Raw genomic sequence first — 18,045 nt, 5'->3', positions numbered from 1 at the left:
TAATCTCCCCCACAACCAACTATGTTCAACAATGATTTTATCCAGATTGAAACGCTTTTCTAGAAGGTATTGTCTCAAATGAGTTAGTTTAGACTTAGCTGTAATTGGAGGAGGGCCTGGTGGATATGTGGCGGCAATCAAAGCGGCGCAAGAGGGTCTAAATGTGGCCTGCATTGAACACCGGGGGTCACTGGGAGGTACTTGCTTGAATGTGGGTTGTATACCGTCAAAGCTGCTGATTAATACTGCTTATAATTATCACGTAAGTCCAGATGTTTATTTAGTTCATTAGCCACGGCTTGGCAGGCACTGGACTATCTGTGTCTGGTGTGTCATACAAATTTGGTGATATCGTAGCCGCAAAGGATAAATGTGTAAAGTCTCTTATACAAGGTATAGAATTTTTGTTCAAAAAGAATAAGGTACAATACATCAAGGTATTCAATAATTAATTCCTAGGGCTGGGGTACCATAAAATCACCAACACAAATTCAAGTAACTACCAGTGCTGGCACAGATATTTTGGAAGCTAAGAACATAATAATCGCTACAGGATCGATTCCTTCCCCTTTCCCACCGTTGCCCTTCTCTGATAAAGTAGTATCTTCCGACCAAGTTTTATCATTGCCGACCTGTCCCAAGTCGATGATCATAGTAGGCGCAGGGGCTATCGGTCTAGAAATGGCCAGTGTCTTTAATTGGCTTGGTACAAAGGTTAAAGTGTTGGAGTTTTCTAAAAAAATATGTTCGGTTATGGATCACGAAATATCAGATGCACTCAAAACAGCACTGGTTAAGCAAGGGATTGAGATACATACAGACACCAAAGTAAATGGTGGCACTGAATCTTCCACTGGAGTTAAAGTTACTGCGGATAAAAATGGTGAATATGTCGATGTAAGTCAATTAACTCTGATTTAGCATGAAGTTGAACTAGTATTGGTCGCCACAGGGAGAATCCCTTATACTGAGAATCTTGGTCTTGAAGCCATAGGAGTCGAAACAATTAGGGGAAAAGTACCTGTTACATCAAATTTGTCCCTAGAAAAGTATCCAAATATATATGCAATAGGGGACGTGATAGATGGGCCAATGTTGGCACATAAAGCTGAAGATGACGGGGTATTTGTCGTAGGTCAGATTGTTGGTCGTGATCTAGCACATTTGGATTATAACACCGTACCTTCTGTCATTTATACTCATCCAGAAGTTTCTGGTGTGGGCCAAACGGAGCAATCAGTAAGTACAAACATTTTATATAGTTAATTGAATCTGGTATAAAGTACACAAAAGGTGTATTCCCGTTGGTAGCAAATAGCAGAGCAAAATTGGCAAATGAGACTACGGGTTTTGTAAAGGTTCTGAGTGATGAAGAATCTGGAAAGATTCTAGGGGCTTGGATCTTTGGGACCCAGGCCAGTGAGCTAATTGCCACTTTTGGACTGGCAATTACCTATGGTGCCTCAGCACAAGATGTTTCCAGGGTTTGTTTCGCCCATCCCACAGTATCTGAGGCCATTAAAGAGGCATGTTTGGCGGCCCATAGTAAGCCTATCCACTTTTAACACTACAATCGGAATTTTGAACATCTACATATACTGCAAGAAAGTACTATAATTTATATTCTTAATATATAAGGTTTAAAGGTATATTTTATAACAGTTTTATGTATAGAATGGAATTATGGATTGTAATAAACCTTTATTTTGCATACATAACATGATTTATATTATTATTTGCGTTTAGTTTGATATGAAGTCGTTTGGTGGTTGGTATATTAATTTATTTATTTTAATAAATATCCCTAGCAAATTGCTTATTTTAATAAACGAATGGTTAAAATTACTCATATGTAGTGTCTCATTAACCATTTTAGTTATAGTTGATATGCTTACTAGATAACAGTAAAAATTGTGTGATTTACGTAATACAGTAGTTGTATGTATTGATTAATTGTAAGAAATATGTTGTCAAATAAGCATTATTTCTAAGAAATATTGCAGTAATTAAAATAAGAATCGTTTTTTACGTGAATAATTTCTTCATTTAAAATATATTTTAATCCAACTACTGGGCATTTCATTCCCAAAGTCTCATGGTCTTGTCCAAGCACGTTGATAACAAATAGCCAGCTCCAGGACCAAAACTACATTAGGTAGTAATAAATTATGGGTCGTACATTGCATAAAAATACACATAAATGTCACACAAAATACGGGGGACTTACGTGATATCAGTAACAATATCCGAGTGTCCATGCATAGTAGCAACAAGGGTGGCATTTGCCTTAGATGCGAAATTGTAAACCTGTACTTCCTCATTTGTGGCAACACTCAAATAATTACCAGAGTAATCAAATACAATTTTGCTCGGCTGAGTCTTAAGCTCTAGTTTCTGAAAACTGGCAGATTTCCTCAAATCCCAAAGAGCCACTGTATAATCGTGGCCACAAGAAGCTAAATAGTATCCATTTTCACTGAAAGCGATAGATGTGCATTTGGCATCATGTGCCTTTATTGGTTCCTTAAATTTCCTGCTTCGAAGATCCCAAATGACAATAAATCCCTCATCATCCGCACCGGCCAGGATTAGCCCGTCTGGATGAAATTCGACCTTGTTAATATCGTTGGATAAGTCTCCTATACTTTGTATAGTAAGTCCAGAATCTATGTCGTGAATGGCACAGCACTTATCCTTTCCGGAAGATGCAAAAAAGTCTTGTATCGGATGTATATTAACTGATGTAATTGATGATTTGTGTTTACGCACCAAGTAAATAGTTTTAAACTCCCCAGATTCATCATCACCTTTCCATATGCGTATAGTTTTATCATCAGAACCACTGATGCAAATAGATTGTTGTTGGTGAGAATCTACACAATTAACGGGCTTCGTATGGCCCAAAAGCTTAGAAATTGACTTTTCCTGCTCAAGGTCAAAATAAACGACGATTCCATCATTGCCTCCTGTGTATACGTATGAATTTTTAGTAGGTATGAATGGGTCGTAGTGGAATTTGTCCAAACTAATACAAAGGATCCCAGGCTGAGTTGATGAATGTGTGCGGAATTGCCTAGTATTTGTCCATTTTTTGATGGTATTAGCGGAAATAAATTTTTCATGACTCCGTTTTTTACGCTGGGCCATAAGATCAGCTGCCAAACAACCTATTCTATCAATAGCATCATCATCCAATCCTATGTCAATCAATCATGCTTTATGAAATACAAACCATTTAAAGTGCAACTTACCAGGTTCATTATCAATCAATGTAGAGTTAGACAATTGCTTTTGCAATAATTCAACTTCTTGAAGTGCTTTATCTCTCTGTTTAATAAGTCTAGATATCACTCTAGTGGCCGCGTCGTGTTGGTATAGGCAATGACTCAGTTGGTTACGTACCTGAATTAGTTTTGAACTCATTTTTCAATTTTTATGATAACATTATAAACTTAAATAAATACTTACTGCTTCTACGTGGGTACGGAGGTTGAAAGTCTCCAGAGCCAGAGCATCCCACTCAGATTGTAACATAGACAAAATACCGGGTATGCTAGTCGCTGAAATTGAACGCGGTTTAGTTAACTTATTCACTAAATAACACTTTACTATACCATTAATAGGTGTAATGTCGTCAATGGTTAGTGGTTCGCCAGAAACGGGGCAGCTTGCAGAGTCACGTATATAGTTCTCAATTAAATGCTTTTCAAATACATATCCCGTCCTGGAAAGTACTGGATTCTCGGGAACAATGCCTGATATTGCACATATCAGGGCCATAATCAACACGAAAGCGTGATGCCGATACCGTAAAGTATGAACAGACCCCACAGCTAAACAATGTTAACACATATAAAATACAAAATTAGGGAGTATACTTATTGTATCCCAACATCGGTTGTAGTCTACACATGAAATTGTTATTCCATCCAACCAGACACCTAGTTTTGACGCCATCTGTGTAATAGTGTGACTTACCATTGCCGAACTTGTCGTATTTAGGAATTTTACTGTGTAATATTACCAGTCTAGTGACATTTTCCTCTTCCTCATAGAACTTAATTGATACGACACTAGTTACTCCATCCGGGAAATCGTTGAACCGCCACTCAAACTCCAGTAAATCAAATTCATTTATTTTAATAAATTTACCAGTAACATTGTTGTCGTACAGTGTGATATTCCCACCAACCTTAGCATCTAATTGACATTTAGCTCCTAAACTCAGTCTGGTCCAGGTTTTGTCATCCAATAGATCTCGGAAGAGGATTTTCTTTGGGACTGCAAAGTATTCCTCGAGTTCAATTTGTTCATATCCAACTTCCATAGTTGTAATATTATGTTGAAATTCTTTATCGACTAAAAAATATAGATTCCTATGTACCTATATTAAAACTATATGTATCCCAATTATGCTATGGGTATACTGGTGTTGACGTATTATTATATGGCTTAGTGGTGCAACCAGTACATAATGTTATAAGCATACAAACGGTCGATGCATAATATTTAGTGCTAGAATTATTTGGTAATAAATACCGTATTGATGGATTTCCAAAACAACACACAAATCCTGAATAAGGCAACTGACTCTGCCTCTGTAACACCACCATCGCATGTGTCAATTCCAACTGAGTTATATTGCATCTTATTAAAATCCGCACTTTCTGATGTTAACTTCGGTAATTTTTCACCAGGAAACCCCCCTCCAATCAACAATAGTGCCATAAATACAGTTCTAACTTCACTTAACAAGGCACCTAGTCAGTTAGATGAATCCTACCACAAATTGAACCTCTTGGTCAACAAATATCTGGCTGAAAAATCGGCTATACAAGAACAGAATAACTTAAAGGGCAGTCTAAAGGAGTCTGTCAATGCAGTTAGGGAAAGACTTCTTCAGCATTTTAACATAGTAAATTCCATCAATGCAGACCAGTTACTAACGCCTAAAAAATTGATTTCTAGTAATTATGGTAATAATAATGCGCATGGTGATGTTGAGCAAGTACTGGAACAGATTGAGGTACAAAATTCTGCAAAAGAAGACTCTATAAACCAGTTGGAGCAGAAGAATATAACTGAACCGTCGCCTAGTCGATGGTTAATCTCACCCAGACGTATTTTTGGCTCTAAAAACGTAAATTGTGGATCTGTATCAAAAGATTGCTCTGCTCCCCAAGCAATCACTCCAAGTGACTGCAATATAACAAAAATTCTTGATGAAATCAAGTGCAAATTTGATCAGGCAGATAATACAATTCTCAATATTGAAGCGCAATTGGAAAGCGATATATGCGATCCTAACAAGCGTGAATGGGAATTTTCTTCCTTCATGGGCCCGGCCAATTCAGACCAGTCAGTGATATTTGAGCACGCACGTGCTCTTTATACAAATTTATATAACCATGCTAAGACGAACAAAATGAAAATTTCTGCCCTACGGGAAAAGTTAGCTGTGTTGCAAACTCACATTAAGCCAATGGTATCGGATCATCGTAATGCCCTATAACAAATACCCCATGATTTTTGTATGACAATTTAGTTACAAATACGAACGTAAATTTTGCCAATCTGTATTCCACTAGTATTTGTGCATTTCTCATCATTAAGGCATGTAGTGAAATGGATAAATATTAGGCAATCAATTAAATTATGTTACTTTGGTGATTTTAGCATTTGCTGCTTGCGAAAATATTAATTAATTACCGCATACTCAAAATATTAACATTCACGAAATTATTAAATTATCAAAACATTCTCATGTACGATAATTAATGGTTATAAATGACTATTTTTAAGCATTTTAACTTGGAAATAATTTAAACGCATTGTTTTGTTCATTATTTTTCAAATTAAATATTCGTTAGCAAATCTGATTTGTGTATATGAGTATATTGTGTGTATTAATTTAAATTTTAATCTATTTGTTATATGTTAATCTAATGACTTTTATAAATCATTTGAAATTTAAATTTATATTAAAACTAGTCAATGATATTCTGTGAATATGTGAAATATTGCGGATAACTTAATAAGTAATATGAATATATATATATATATATATATTGTATTCAATATATAAATTTATACTAATTCAAAACAATTAGTCTACTTTTAATTAATTAAATTAAGATATCGCGTATATTTCATGAAAATTACTATATTAATTTTTTTTAAGATATCGACATATTAACATGATGTATACTTTATGTTTTATTGGTTTATAGATTACTTATCTATAAATTATCATATGATTTTATGTAATATATGTATATATTCATTTGATCAACTTAAATAATTACTTACAATCGAATATTAACTTTAATATTATTATATCATCCAAATCATTTTTTCGCATAGACAATATTGTATGTTAGATAGTCGTAAGTAAATCAATCAATTAACCTACCAATCATATTATTGACGAATTCACCAATCAATTGACTAAATGACTAATGGATGCGTTTACATATAATAAATTGAAACTCTTCATATAAACACAGATTAGATACGCCATGTACTATTCAACAGACATAAATTACACATTTATAGTCAACTAAGCAATAAATAACATGTAATAGATAATTATATAGTTAAAATTATACTAAGTATAAATAAATATCGGAATATAAAATATTATTTCATATCATAGTTTCTATAACGGACAATTAGTAGATGCGTATAAGTTGAATTTAAGTTGTTGTGTCACATAAGATAATATTGATAAACCCCAAAATTGTACAAAGTGTCAAGATGTAATTCAAATGACTATTTCTATTTTAAAATATCACAAAGTATAGCAAAGTTCCACACATTGATGGATACTATTTCCGGTACGACAGTTGGCGCCGTAAATGGGAGGGAAGGCCGCCACAAGCGCGTCCTGATGGCCAATGTACAGGTTGTTATAAATACGCCAATAGATCTCCCTCACTCTGCGCGCCGGATGAAAAAGGCCCTGTATTACATATTGGAAGATTATAACTGGCCCCAGTGCCACTCTAAAGCCATCTATGGCATCAAATACTGCTTGAGTTAAGTGCGGGGACGTCTCGAATATATTTGGCCACACAAAGTTTAGCAAGTGGATTAAGGCATCTTCGCAATTCATCCCATGAACTCCTAGGGCCAGGTGCTTACAAGTCCAAGCAGCCGTTTGTCGATGCACCACATCTCGGTCCATCAAGGCGTCCTGTAACAATGGTGTTATGGCATATATGTAGTCCTTGGCCATTTCGCCTACATAAGAATAATTTATAATAGGTTTTTAAAATTTTAATAAATTAAAAAAGTGTATGACAACCTTACAAATCACCAAAAATATACCAATTAATTTATCCATAAAGATAAACAATTAGTTGAAACCATAAAAATAGCATAAAAATAGATTTATTGGCAATTATTGGCATAAATACAAACTGAAATCCCTATATATTAATTTGCATGATGTATTTTGATTAAAGGCTTGAAATAAAAAATGTTACAATTTTTTTAATGCGCAATTACAAATTCGCTCAACGCCATTTTCCCAAAATACATAAAAACAAGTCATGAAAAGGATATAATAAATTTTCAATCAATCATTTGTCTTATTATAAACAAACTTATATATGTAAACATATCCATTGTATACAATATATTAAAATTGAATTAATAAACAAAATTGTATATATAGATAAAAAGTGAGCCAGTCAAAGAGCAAATGGTTAAATTTGTGCCGTTTTTATATAAATGCAAAGCGACACCAAACACGTATCAACAACTGCTAGATAATATAATTATTTAAGACCTACCTATGTATTCAAATATAAAACATAGAGCCTTTAGCACGCCCGATTGTATGTTGATATCCGGAACTCTATATTCATTCATTATCGCCGGTAAAACACTATACGGCAGGCACGTTTCTGCCACAATAGCAATGGAAATTGTTGTACATATACGCATATGTCGCTCTTGTACCTTCAAATTGTTCAAAAGTGTGCATAAAATATCATGTGGACCTATTGTACGTGCAATGTAGCCAAAGGTATTTACTGTGGCGCGACGTATTGATTTTTTTGTTGCCCTCATCATCTCAATGAGGTCAAAGCAGATGCGGTCCCATTCCTTGGGGGAAACAAGGTCACCACCTCTGTCGGCAATTTTCCCTATAAGTTCTATGACATTTTCCTGCACTTTTTCGTGCCTATTCTTCAGTATAGGCGTTAGACGCGGTAGTAGATCCTTTATGGGAGGGGTCATCCGTTGCATACCAACCACGCATACGATTGATCTCAACGCGGCAAGAATACTACCAAGGACTTCCGGGTATTCTTCCCCTAAGTATTCATATAAAAATAGACCAAGATGACCTAGCATCTGCTCCTCCTCACACACCTTCATGGCACTAGACACCTTTACTACCAAATCCGCTGCTTGCTGGCGGTTCATTGGAGATTGGGTACTTAGTCTCCAGCGAATCAATCCGGCAATTTGAGGTAGATAAGGTTTTGCTTTATGGCCCAGGGCATTCAGAAGTGTGCCAAAAGTGTTAATAATTACTTTATCATCTACGCTCAGTTCTTGAAAAGCATATAAAATACCATCTATTAACATCTCTTCGAGTCGTTGATCCACTCCTTCAACGCCACAATTAGTTATCACTCCGTCAACAGCTTCCACAACCATTTTTCTAAACGGCTCTGAAGGGTCCTTGAGGTCTTGTACCAGTCTTGAAAGTATTTGTGGGCCACCCACCTTGTTGGCCATCTCAACAGTTGTGTCAACTAGTAAATTATAGTTACGTCTATCTAGTGCATTCCTCACTATCCAAAATTTGTTAAAAAATTCTGGCAAAATTTCCTGGCAAATGTACTGAGGTTCCACGCCCTCTGTGGCAATACATTGCTTGACAACTTTTAAAACAATCTTCTTCATCTCTTCATCAGGAGTTGAAAATTCACAAACTAGAATAACCATCATTTCACGAGTGTAATAGTTGGCGTGGTGAGGATCCATCAGGGGTATTATTAACCCTACAGCCTTCAGATAAGCCGCCAAAGCCTTGCCCTTGTGCTCGGTTATACCTCGCCACAATGGTTTCAATACTATATCAAACGCCTCTATGCCATATGGGCTAGAAGCCTCAGCCAAAGCTGCCAGAGATAAGGCGGTAATAATTCTAACTTTTGATTGCTCATCTTGGAGTCCATGCGCCACTGTCTCAACAAGCTGCTTAAGGTGCGGCAATATACCACACCCCATCAAAATTGCTATTTGTTGCACTATTTTGATGCCAGTATGGCGAGCTTGCCAGCTTTTCTTGCTGCTACAGACAGCCTTCAAAAAGTGTATAAGCGAGGGTATACCAAGAGCGCTAGCCACTACCGCAAATGCCCTGGCAGTTGTATTCCTTACATATTCATCTGGATGGTCTATATCGGGGCGCATGGTCCCTATCATAGTAGCCAATCCGGCCGCCTTGGCCAAATTACTGATTACTTCCCTGCCCTCAACCCTTGCATAGTAGTCCTCGTCAATTAGTAGAGGTTCCATGACGACTAGTATCTTGTGCAAATATGGCCTAACTTGGTCTTGCAGTTTGTACAGTATGCGGTCAATTACCTTGACCATCAAATGACGCTCTTGGTCCTCAAGGGTCGATTGCATCATCAGTGGCAGTATTTGATTGAATAATGGGCCAGGGCCATAATCCCTAGCCTTCTCAGTTATCGTCCTTAAGGCCTGACGGCGAATAGGCGGAGTTCCATTCTTAATTTTTAGTAAAAGTGTCATAATACGCCGTTCGGTCGCTTCCTCGGCTGACAGATCATCCTCAGCCACATTGTCGAACAGTTTAGCAAAAAATTGGCGGTCTTCAAGCTTAATTTCCACATCAGCCAATACGGCTGGGGTAGCATCAACTGGTACTTCAAATTCAGCTGTTTCATGTTGTTCGGGTATAGAGAAAAGGGGGGTGGCGCTGGTCAAGGGGGTTTGCTTCCGTACAGGATTGTAATCATGTGGTACCGGGACTATTTCAAACCCATCAGATGGTAAAATCTGGTCAAGCTCTTCATCGGTAAGTGGTTTATTCCGCTCGTCAATTTCACGCTGCAACCTGTGCCGCATAAATGCCTGCTGTTGCGTGAGTGAAGGGGTTAGCGGGGTCTCTGAGCCAGTGTACCCTAAAGGAGTAGCGCCTGGTGTCTGCGATGGATCTAAACTCGGCGTCCTGTCCCATCTTGACGATTTCTTGAGCGAATTTTCGCCATACATGGGCGTTTCTGTCCATCTACTGGGCGTAGGAGTGGAGGCCTGGATTAGCATATATATGCATTTTAAAATTTTTCATAAAAATCTAAACTCAAACTACAATAACATAATACATTTATTATATTGTATTGTGAAATTGATGATTTTACAAATTGATCATAAAAATCGATTTAATACATTACCATAAATGCTTAACTATTGGCAATAAAATAATATTGAAAAAAATTCAATTCACAATCACAACATGTGGCGTGCCATAGGCATGCCTAATTGTAGTTATTATGTTGTTATTTCTGATTTTTTAAAATTCGGAAATAATTATAAACATAACAAAACATAACACATTTTAACGATGATATATGAAGTATCATTGTGCAATGAAATTTTTAACTAAAAATATAATATAAAAAACATTAATTTTGCAAGAATAGCACACGAAATACATAAACAATGTTTATATTAATATTGCAAATACATAGCATAATAATTAAACTGCTACGTTGCGATAAGGTAGTAATGTGTATAATTAAGATGATAATTTTATTAAGGTGTTAAAACATTCATACAAATAACAAACATGTCAAAAATACACTTACCGGATCACTTGCCATAGGCGTATCGGCATACGCGGCATCAGCATTGGAGGCAGAATCAGTTGGCATTGAATCTCGGTCATTATGATCATGTTTTTCAGATTTTTCTGATTCATACTTGCTCCTTGCAGCCATTCTGGCAGTTCTAGCCTTTTCTCTATCCAACTGAGTCTCTCTCATTATGTCTGTGTATGTCCTCACGTCATTGCCAGCACTAGACTTGGCAAAGGGATCTGCTCGTTCCGGTGATAGCATCCTTTGGAATCGTTGTTGTTTGTAACTATTTTCTCGACTCCTAATACTACTATCTTTATGCATAGGGTCGTATGATTCATCTATCAACCCATTTGCAGTGCTAGAGTCCACATTCATAACATTTTGATAACTAGATTTGGGGTCATTGATGTTCAATTGACGGATTTCCTCGGTTGATTCTCCGTATATACTGGAATCATATCCTTTCGAAGGGTCCTCCATCAGTCCTACATACTTATCACATTCGTCAGTTCCCATACTTGCCCAGTAAGTACCCCACGACACTCAATCCCAGGAGCTTATACTAATTATAGCACTAAAATTAACTTACAATCTAATCAGCAAAACAAATTCTTTTGGCGCGAATATTCTCAAACCTCCCCTTGTATATCCTTCCTGTTCCTTGATAATTAGGTGGCTGGCATTTTTTAGGTAGATCGTAACCCTCAATTTTTATGGGTGGTATTTTAATCTAATTTAAACTTTCATAGTGTATCAATCAGTTATGTATAGTAGTTACCTGCCCGCGATCGTAAATTAGAGTGCCCCTCTTGATTGCTCTGATATATTTTTTCCTAATTGGCAGCCTGTTGTAGAATTGTTGCGTGATAGATACAGAATTTATGTGCGTGGCATGGCGCTGGTGTGCCAGCAAATGCCATTTTAAGATAATTTTTTGCGATAAATCATACAGTTGTATCACAGGAACAATGGATTTTCCCCAGCAAAATACTCTGGTGCAATGAGCGTATGGGTACATCGGATATGAGCTATGGCCTGATAGTAAATAAAACCCAATATATCTGGCACGTATATATTTGAGCATTCATATATAAGTTGCCGAAATGTCGCATTTAATGGTACAATAATTAATTATTTAGAACTTACCGATATTGATTTTGAAGGAGGATACTGACACTTCCCAAGGCAAATCCCAAATCATTAGCAATATCAACGCTTGCCAAGCGGTGACAAATTGCATTAAAACAACATTAGGTAGATGCGACATTTGATTTAGGCCCTAGGGGGATGGACAAACTTATCCATACTGAAAACAAAGTAACAATTACCAACGACGGTGCCACTGTGCTGTCTCTATTAGATATTGTACATCCGGCGGCTGCTGTACTGGTTGATATTGCAAAAAGCCAGGATGATGAGGTGGGAGATGGTACTACTAGTGTCACTGTTTTGGCCGGGGAATTTTTGTCCAAGGCCAAAGATTTCATAATGGAAGGAATGGCACCTCAGATAATAATCAAATACTATAGGGAAGCTTGCAAACAAGTAATTAAACGTTCACATAGGCATTAACTATTATAGATAAAATAGCAATTAATCTTCATAATAAGCCTTATGAAGAGACTCAAAAATTGCTGCTACGATGCGCGGAAACAACACTAAACTCCAAGCTCGTTTCTACATATAAAACCTTTTTTGCAAAGGTAAATATTCTCTCTATATATAATATATTGTAAAACAGTGATAATTCAGATGGTTGTGGATGCTGTTAATATTTTGGAAGATGATATGGACAAGGATATGATAGGCATCAAAAAAGTTCCAGGGGCCACTTGCCTGGATTCAATGCTTATAAAGGGCGTGGCATTTAAAAAGACATTTTCTTATGCGGGATTTGAACAACAGCCTAAAAAATTAAAAAATCCAAAGATACTACTTCTAAATGTGGAGCTAGAGCTAAAGGCGGAGAAAGATAATGCAGAAATTAGAATCAACGATCCGCTGGTTTATCAAAGCATCATAGATGCCGAATGGAAAATTATATACGACAAGTTGGAGGCAATTCATAGCATTGGGGCGAATGTTGTGTTGTCAAAACTTCCAATTGGGGACATTGCTACGCAATTTTTTGCCGAAAAAAAAATTTTTTGTGCCGGCCGCGTTGATGAAATTGATATTAAGCGAGTGGCCAAAGCAACAGGAGGACTCGTTCAAACGACAATACATGGAATTACAGACTCTTGTTTGGGAAGCTGTGGGTTGTTTGAGGAAATGCAACTTGGGGATGAACGATACAACATATTTACTGAATGCCCTAATACAAAGACCGCAACTATTATACTCAGGGGTGGGGCCCAGCAATTTATTGATGAAGCTGAGAGATCAATCCACGACGCCATTATGATTGTTAGGAGATCAATAAAGACCAATTCTATTGTTGTAGGAGGGGGAGCTATTGAAGTAAGCAACTATTCCTCTATATTTAATAATTTGAGATTTTTTAATCGACTTAAATTATCAGTCTTTACCCGTATTATCTATATTGTGTACATATTGTCTATATGATATGCTGATAATGATATATCCGTTTAATGTATATAGGAGGTTAATATTATAAAATAATATGCATTGTTGATAATTTATATATATTGAAAATATATAATCGTAGTACTTGTCCAACTTTTTTAATACTTTAATTGTAATTTAGATGGAAATATCACGTATACTGAGGGAATACAGCTTGTCAATCATTGGCAAACAACAACTAATAATCCACTCATATGCCAAGGCCCTGGAGTGTATCCCACTTACTCTAGCTCGCAACTCTGGTTTCGATGCAACCGATGTTCTAAACAAACTTAGAAAGGAATATGCAATGAACAAGGGTAAGCACGATTATTATGTAGGCCAGGGTATGAAATATGGTGTGGATTGTATAAACGGTGGCATTTGCGATGCGTACGCCTCTTGTATATGGGAGCCATCATTGGTGAAAAGAAATGCCATATACTCGGCTACAGAGGCCGCTTGCTTGGTACTGAGCATTGACGAGACTATAAAGCAGCAAAATTCGCAGGATAAGCGACTAAAGTCAGCTTTGCCTAACCAATGACTAACGCAGGATGTTTTGTTAATTTTTTTATACATAAAATCCTATTATTTTCACACCTATATTGTATATCTGTTTTGTACATGATAATATTATAATTATATCTGAAAATTAGGTATACACAAATAGGTTTATGATGATAAGATAGTGGATTATTTGAATATAATCCAATCATTAGAGGGCAAAGTCATACGCAACCAGTCAAATGTACATAGATTATCGGTAATGGTGAAGGATTATTTATGATGGGCATATGCTTAGACATGAAATTTATATTATGTATGACATGTTTATCTCACAAATAAGCGGAATCATTTTTGAATATTCAAAAGGAAATTATACAGAATGAACAACACTATTTAATATATTTAGATATTATCAATTATTAATTCATAATGTAAGGGTAAGCAGTGCGCAACAAATAACGACACAAAAGGATAATTAGATTACAACTTGATCTTGCGGTACGGCTTAAATCATTCTAAAGCTAAAATGTACACATTCAAGTAATGAAATAGTTGGAATATAATACCTTCTACAAGCAAAATCGTGGTAATATCATCGGCATTAGCAAGCAAAATATGGCAAATCTAGATCATCCTAGCTGTAAAGAATACCATGGAAATTTTTTAATAATTAATTGTAAAATACTTTTAAAAAAAGGTTTAATTAATAAATTTGAAACGATAGAGGTATGGGTCAAGTAATTGATTGTATAAAGGTGCTTGTTGCTGCGCCCCCATAGCGAGAACTCCAAAATGCCACGAGTTGCATACAGACTTACATATCCCTTTCATTTTACAACAGTATATATTGACATTTAATTTTTTAGTTTTAATATATCGCACACAAGATCGCCGCTTAATATTACCACCTCCAATTATAAATGTAGTAACCAATTTAGCCAAGATGAAGTTAAACAGCAATGGGTCGCATTCATTTGGAACTTTGAAATTATCAGATTCTGATATGTTTCCCGCAATGTCTATCAACTCATATTTCACTGACAAAAACTATGATTCGTTTGTCAATTACTTCTCCAATCGACCCGGCTACAACTATAATAATCCAATCGATTACATTCCACTGAATACTTTTGAAACCCCAAACTATATACTTTCTAACACAATTAACAACAATTCTACCGAATGGAACTCTCTCAGTAATATTTTACGTTCTCATTTCAATTCTAACGACCCTTTTGACATGACGCAGCTGAATATAATATCACAATTGTTGGACACTACTCAGCAAGAAGACTCTAACGATTATGTTGACAATTTTTTTAACGTATCTAATGATTATTCCAATGGTCAACGTCTACAAAATGTATTAAATAATGAATTATCATGCAATCCCATCTCAAATAACTCTGTTGATTACACAATTAGATACACCAACCAATTGGATAAGTTAGGCAATGAAGTTGATAATAGTTATTACATTAACAATGTTGGCAACACCGTCTCAGATGGACATAATAAATATGACCATGGTGATGAGGTCTATGAATATGATAAATTGGAGCATAATTACGAAGATTTTGTGTCTTACGATGTGATGGCGGATTATTGCACCAGTGATGACACATTTTTTGCCCGGCATAATGGGGAAAATTTACAAAATCTGTCAAATATCATTGCTAATAATAATGGTGTGGATGCCAGAAGAAAAAATATGGATTTGAACAAGGATGAGCAGAGTGAAGAAACAGGTGTTTCAGATATTTATGTTTCATGGATTCCCAAGAATGCACGTTGCAAGCTAGTGCATGAGTTGCCAGACACTGTAGAAGAATGCGAAAAATACCCCGAATACGTAGCCGCCCGAGATAAAATGCTTGTTGTTCTTCAAAAACTTGGATTTTTTCACGTAGAATCCATCACATTTCACCCTCCCCGGGGCTCTCACATCATAATCCGCTTCTTAAATAAGAATATTGAAACTATTTTCTTGCAGAGGTACAAAGATTGCCCCCACCAGTGGAAATTGGACATGCACAAGTATTACAAGTTTTCCAAGAAGGTGATTGGTTACATCAAAAACTTGCGTGTTGACACAGTGAATAAGCGCATAAAAAGTCGATTAACCAAGTGAATTAGTTGTTTTCGTTCTATTGGAATGCATCTTATCTCAGCTTAACGTTAATTTTTTGTAATTATAATTTGGTTGTAATTTTTTTTACTACATGTACTATTATATTGTAAAGTCTATGAGGATTATTCACTTATATATACTGGATTTATTATACCACTAGGTTTCTCTAATTTTTTATGGCTCGGCCAAATTATAGTCGCCGCTGCTTCGCTATCGATTAGATGAATTTAGCGTCGTGCAGCAGTTTGCACATTCCTTTAAGATTATTTTATTTGTTATTTTAGAGTAGCACTTGACTAGGATTGGAATTGCATGACATATGGGAAATAAATGCTAAACACAAGACATAGATATGTGTTACCACGATACATGAGAAAATATTATATTTAGTGCAATTGGATTATAATTTAACATCATTGTAAAGTGTTATAATTATTTAAGCAAGAAAGCTTGGATGATGTGCTCATCTTGAAGTTTAAGTTAGAGTACGTTATACGTGATGTGGGTTGGGCGCGGGTGTATAATTACCTATGATAGAAATATATTGGCAATTTGCCCCCTAATTAATAAATAGCGACGATGATGCGTGCAAGTAGATTATTATTGAATGCAGCGAGTCGTGTTATATATTTGGATACTCAATCTACTACGTTCATGGACCCTAGGGTTTTGGACAAAATGATGCCATTTTACACTAAATTTCATGGGAATCCTCACTCTCGCACTCATATTTATGGCTGGGAATCCGAGGTGGCAGTGGAAGAGGCCAGGTCGCAAATAGCCTCAGCCATAGGTTGCATGTCAAAGGAGATAATATTTACCTCCGGAGCCACGGAATCTAACAATTTGGCGATAAAGGGGGTTGCAGGAATGTATGGTAAGACAAAGCGACACTTGGTTACGTCTCAAATTGAACACAAATGTGTCCTTCAATGCATGAGGGCACTTGAATCTCAGGGATATCGTGTAACATATTTGAAACCAAATTTTGAGGGGATAATAACACTAGAACAGGTAGAGAAGTCAATAACCGACGAAACATTTCTCGTATCTATTATGCACGTGAATAATGAAATAGGCGTAGTTCAGGACATAGAAGGGATTGGTAAGATTTGTCGATCAAAAGGAGTATTATTCCACAGTGACTGCGCACAAAGTTTTTGCAAGATTCCACTGAAAGCTCAGAACATAGATTTGATATCGCTATCTGGACATAAAATATACGGGCCCATGGGCGTGGGAGCTCTGTACGTGCGTACAAAGCCCAGGATAAGGCTTGCCCCGCTGATAGACGGAGGGGGGCAGGAGCGTAATATGCGATCTGGAACCCTAGCCCCGGCCTTGGCCGTTGGATTTGGCGAGGCAGCTAGGATAGGGATGGAGGAGATGGATTATGATTACCAAAACGTCAGGAAAATGTACAATTACTTACTTTCTCAGTTAGAATGCGTGCCTCACGTAAGCGTGAATGGTCCAAAATCTGACCCGCAGCGCTACCCGGGCAACTTAAACATAAGTTTTGCCTATGTGGAAGGAGAGAGTTTGCTAATGTCTATAGATGGATTTGCTGTTAGTTCTGGTAAGGAGATTACATATAATTTACATAGCATACTTGCATGTGAAATGATTTGTAGCGAGCTATTAATAATCCACATAAATTCCTCACATATCAAAACAACTTCCAGATGATATATATTGAGTATACTAAAAACAAATCTTATTTAGGCTCCGCTTGCACATCTTCCAGCCTGGAGCCTAGCTACGTGCTGCGTAGCCTTGGTGTATCCGAAGAATTGGCCCACACGAGCATCCGGTTTGGCTTTGGACGTTTTACACGTTTAGAGCACCTTCAGAAGCTGGTGCCTAACCTTGTTTCCGCTGTTGAAAGGCTAAGGACATTATCCCCCTTGTACGAGTTCGCCACGGAGGGAGGGACTGGGCCTGCCGATGCCCACATGAGGTGGACCTAGGGCAGAGGGCGGTAAAGTG

At 36.7% G+C, this 18,045-nt stretch overlaps 9 protein-coding genes across 9 annotated transcripts; 5 read left to right on the top strand and 4 right to left on the bottom strand.

Annotated features, from left to right (window-relative positions):
* On the top strand, positions 32–1,565 carry BMR1_03g04265 (dihydrolipoamide dehydrogenase; the record flags this gene model as incomplete). Its single annotated transcript, XM_012794010.1, has 6 exons — positions 32–66; positions 88–262; positions 285–437; positions 460–897; positions 922–1,239; positions 1,263–1,565. The coding sequence occupies 6 exons, from the start codon at positions 32–34 to the stop codon at positions 1,563–1,565; spliced, it is 1,422 nt and encodes a 473-aa protein (XP_012649464.1).
* On the bottom strand, positions 2,080–3,780 carry BMR1_03g04257 (WD domain G-beta repeat; the record flags this gene model as incomplete). Its single annotated transcript, XM_021482245.1, has 5 exons — positions 2,080–2,146; positions 2,228–3,197; positions 3,252–3,402; positions 3,469–3,593; positions 3,615–3,780. 5 exons carry the CDS (start codon positions 3,778–3,780, stop codon positions 2,080–2,082), a joined length of 1,479 nt encoding a protein of 492 aa, XP_021338786.1.
* Positions 3,781–3,865: 85 nt separating this feature from the next.
* On the bottom strand, positions 3,866–4,327 carry BMR1_03g04256 (pre-mRNA-processing factor 19; the record flags this gene model as incomplete). The annotated part of the gene is made up of 2 exons (XM_021482244.1): positions 3,866–3,957; positions 3,979–4,327. 2 exons carry the CDS (start codon positions 4,325–4,327, stop codon positions 3,866–3,868), a joined length of 441 nt encoding a protein of 146 aa, XP_021338785.1.
* On the top strand, positions 4,547–5,512 carry BMR1_03g04255 (hypothetical protein; the record flags this gene model as incomplete). Its single annotated transcript, XM_012794008.1, has 1 exon — positions 4,547–5,512. The coding sequence occupies one exon, from the start codon at positions 4,547–4,549 to the stop codon at positions 5,510–5,512; it is 966 nt and encodes a 321-aa protein (XP_012649462.1).
* Positions 6,791–11,366, bottom strand: BMR1_03g04250 (splicing factor 3B subunit 1; the record flags this gene model as incomplete). The annotated part of the gene is made up of 3 exons (XM_012794007.1): positions 6,791–7,242; positions 7,797–10,302; positions 10,857–11,366. 3 exons carry the CDS (start codon positions 11,364–11,366, stop codon positions 6,791–6,793), a joined length of 3,468 nt encoding a protein of 1,155 aa, XP_012649461.1.
* A 76-nt stretch (positions 11,367–11,442) lies between these two features.
* Positions 11,443–11,934, bottom strand: BMR1_03g04245 (conserved protein, unknown function; the record flags this gene model as incomplete). The annotated part of the gene is made up of 2 exons (XM_012794006.1): positions 11,443–11,580; positions 11,629–11,934. The coding sequence occupies 2 exons, from the start codon at positions 11,932–11,934 to the stop codon at positions 11,443–11,445; spliced, it is 444 nt and encodes a 147-aa protein (XP_012649460.1).
* BMR1_03g04240 (T-complex protein 1 subunit eta) lies at positions 11,954–13,962 on the top strand (the record flags this gene model as incomplete). The annotated part of the gene is made up of 7 exons (XM_021482243.1): positions 11,954–11,968; positions 11,990–12,104; positions 12,127–12,395; positions 12,416–12,553; positions 12,603–13,310; positions 13,558–13,735; positions 13,757–13,962. The coding sequence occupies 7 exons, from the start codon at positions 11,954–11,956 to the stop codon at positions 13,960–13,962; spliced, it is 1,629 nt and encodes a 542-aa protein (XP_021338784.1).
* Positions 13,963–14,868: 906 nt separating this feature from the next.
* On the top strand, positions 14,869–16,056 carry BMR1_03g04235 (hypothetical protein; the record flags this gene model as incomplete). Its single annotated transcript, XM_012794004.1, has 1 exon — positions 14,869–16,056. The coding sequence occupies one exon, from the start codon at positions 14,869–14,871 to the stop codon at positions 16,054–16,056; it is 1,188 nt and encodes a 395-aa protein (XP_012649458.1).
* Positions 16,057–16,635: 579 nt separating this feature from the next.
* On the top strand, positions 16,636–18,026 carry BMR1_03g04230 (cysteine desulfurase; the record flags this gene model as incomplete). The annotated part of the gene is made up of 2 exons (XM_012794003.2): positions 16,636–17,635; positions 17,782–18,026. The coding sequence occupies 2 exons, from the start codon at positions 16,636–16,638 to the stop codon at positions 18,024–18,026; spliced, it is 1,245 nt and encodes a 414-aa protein (XP_012649457.2).
* Between the last annotated feature and the right edge of the window lie 19 nt (positions 18,027–18,045).

The sequence above is a fragment of the Babesia microti genome, chromosome III, assembly GCF_000691945.2.
Source record: "Babesia microti strain RI chromosome III, complete genome".
NCBI lineage: Eukaryota > Apicomplexa > Aconoidasida > Piroplasmida > Babesiidae > Babesia > Babesia microti.
The sequence above is the reverse complement of the archived record's forward strand: the minus strand, read 5'-3'. Positions and strand labels throughout refer to the sequence as shown.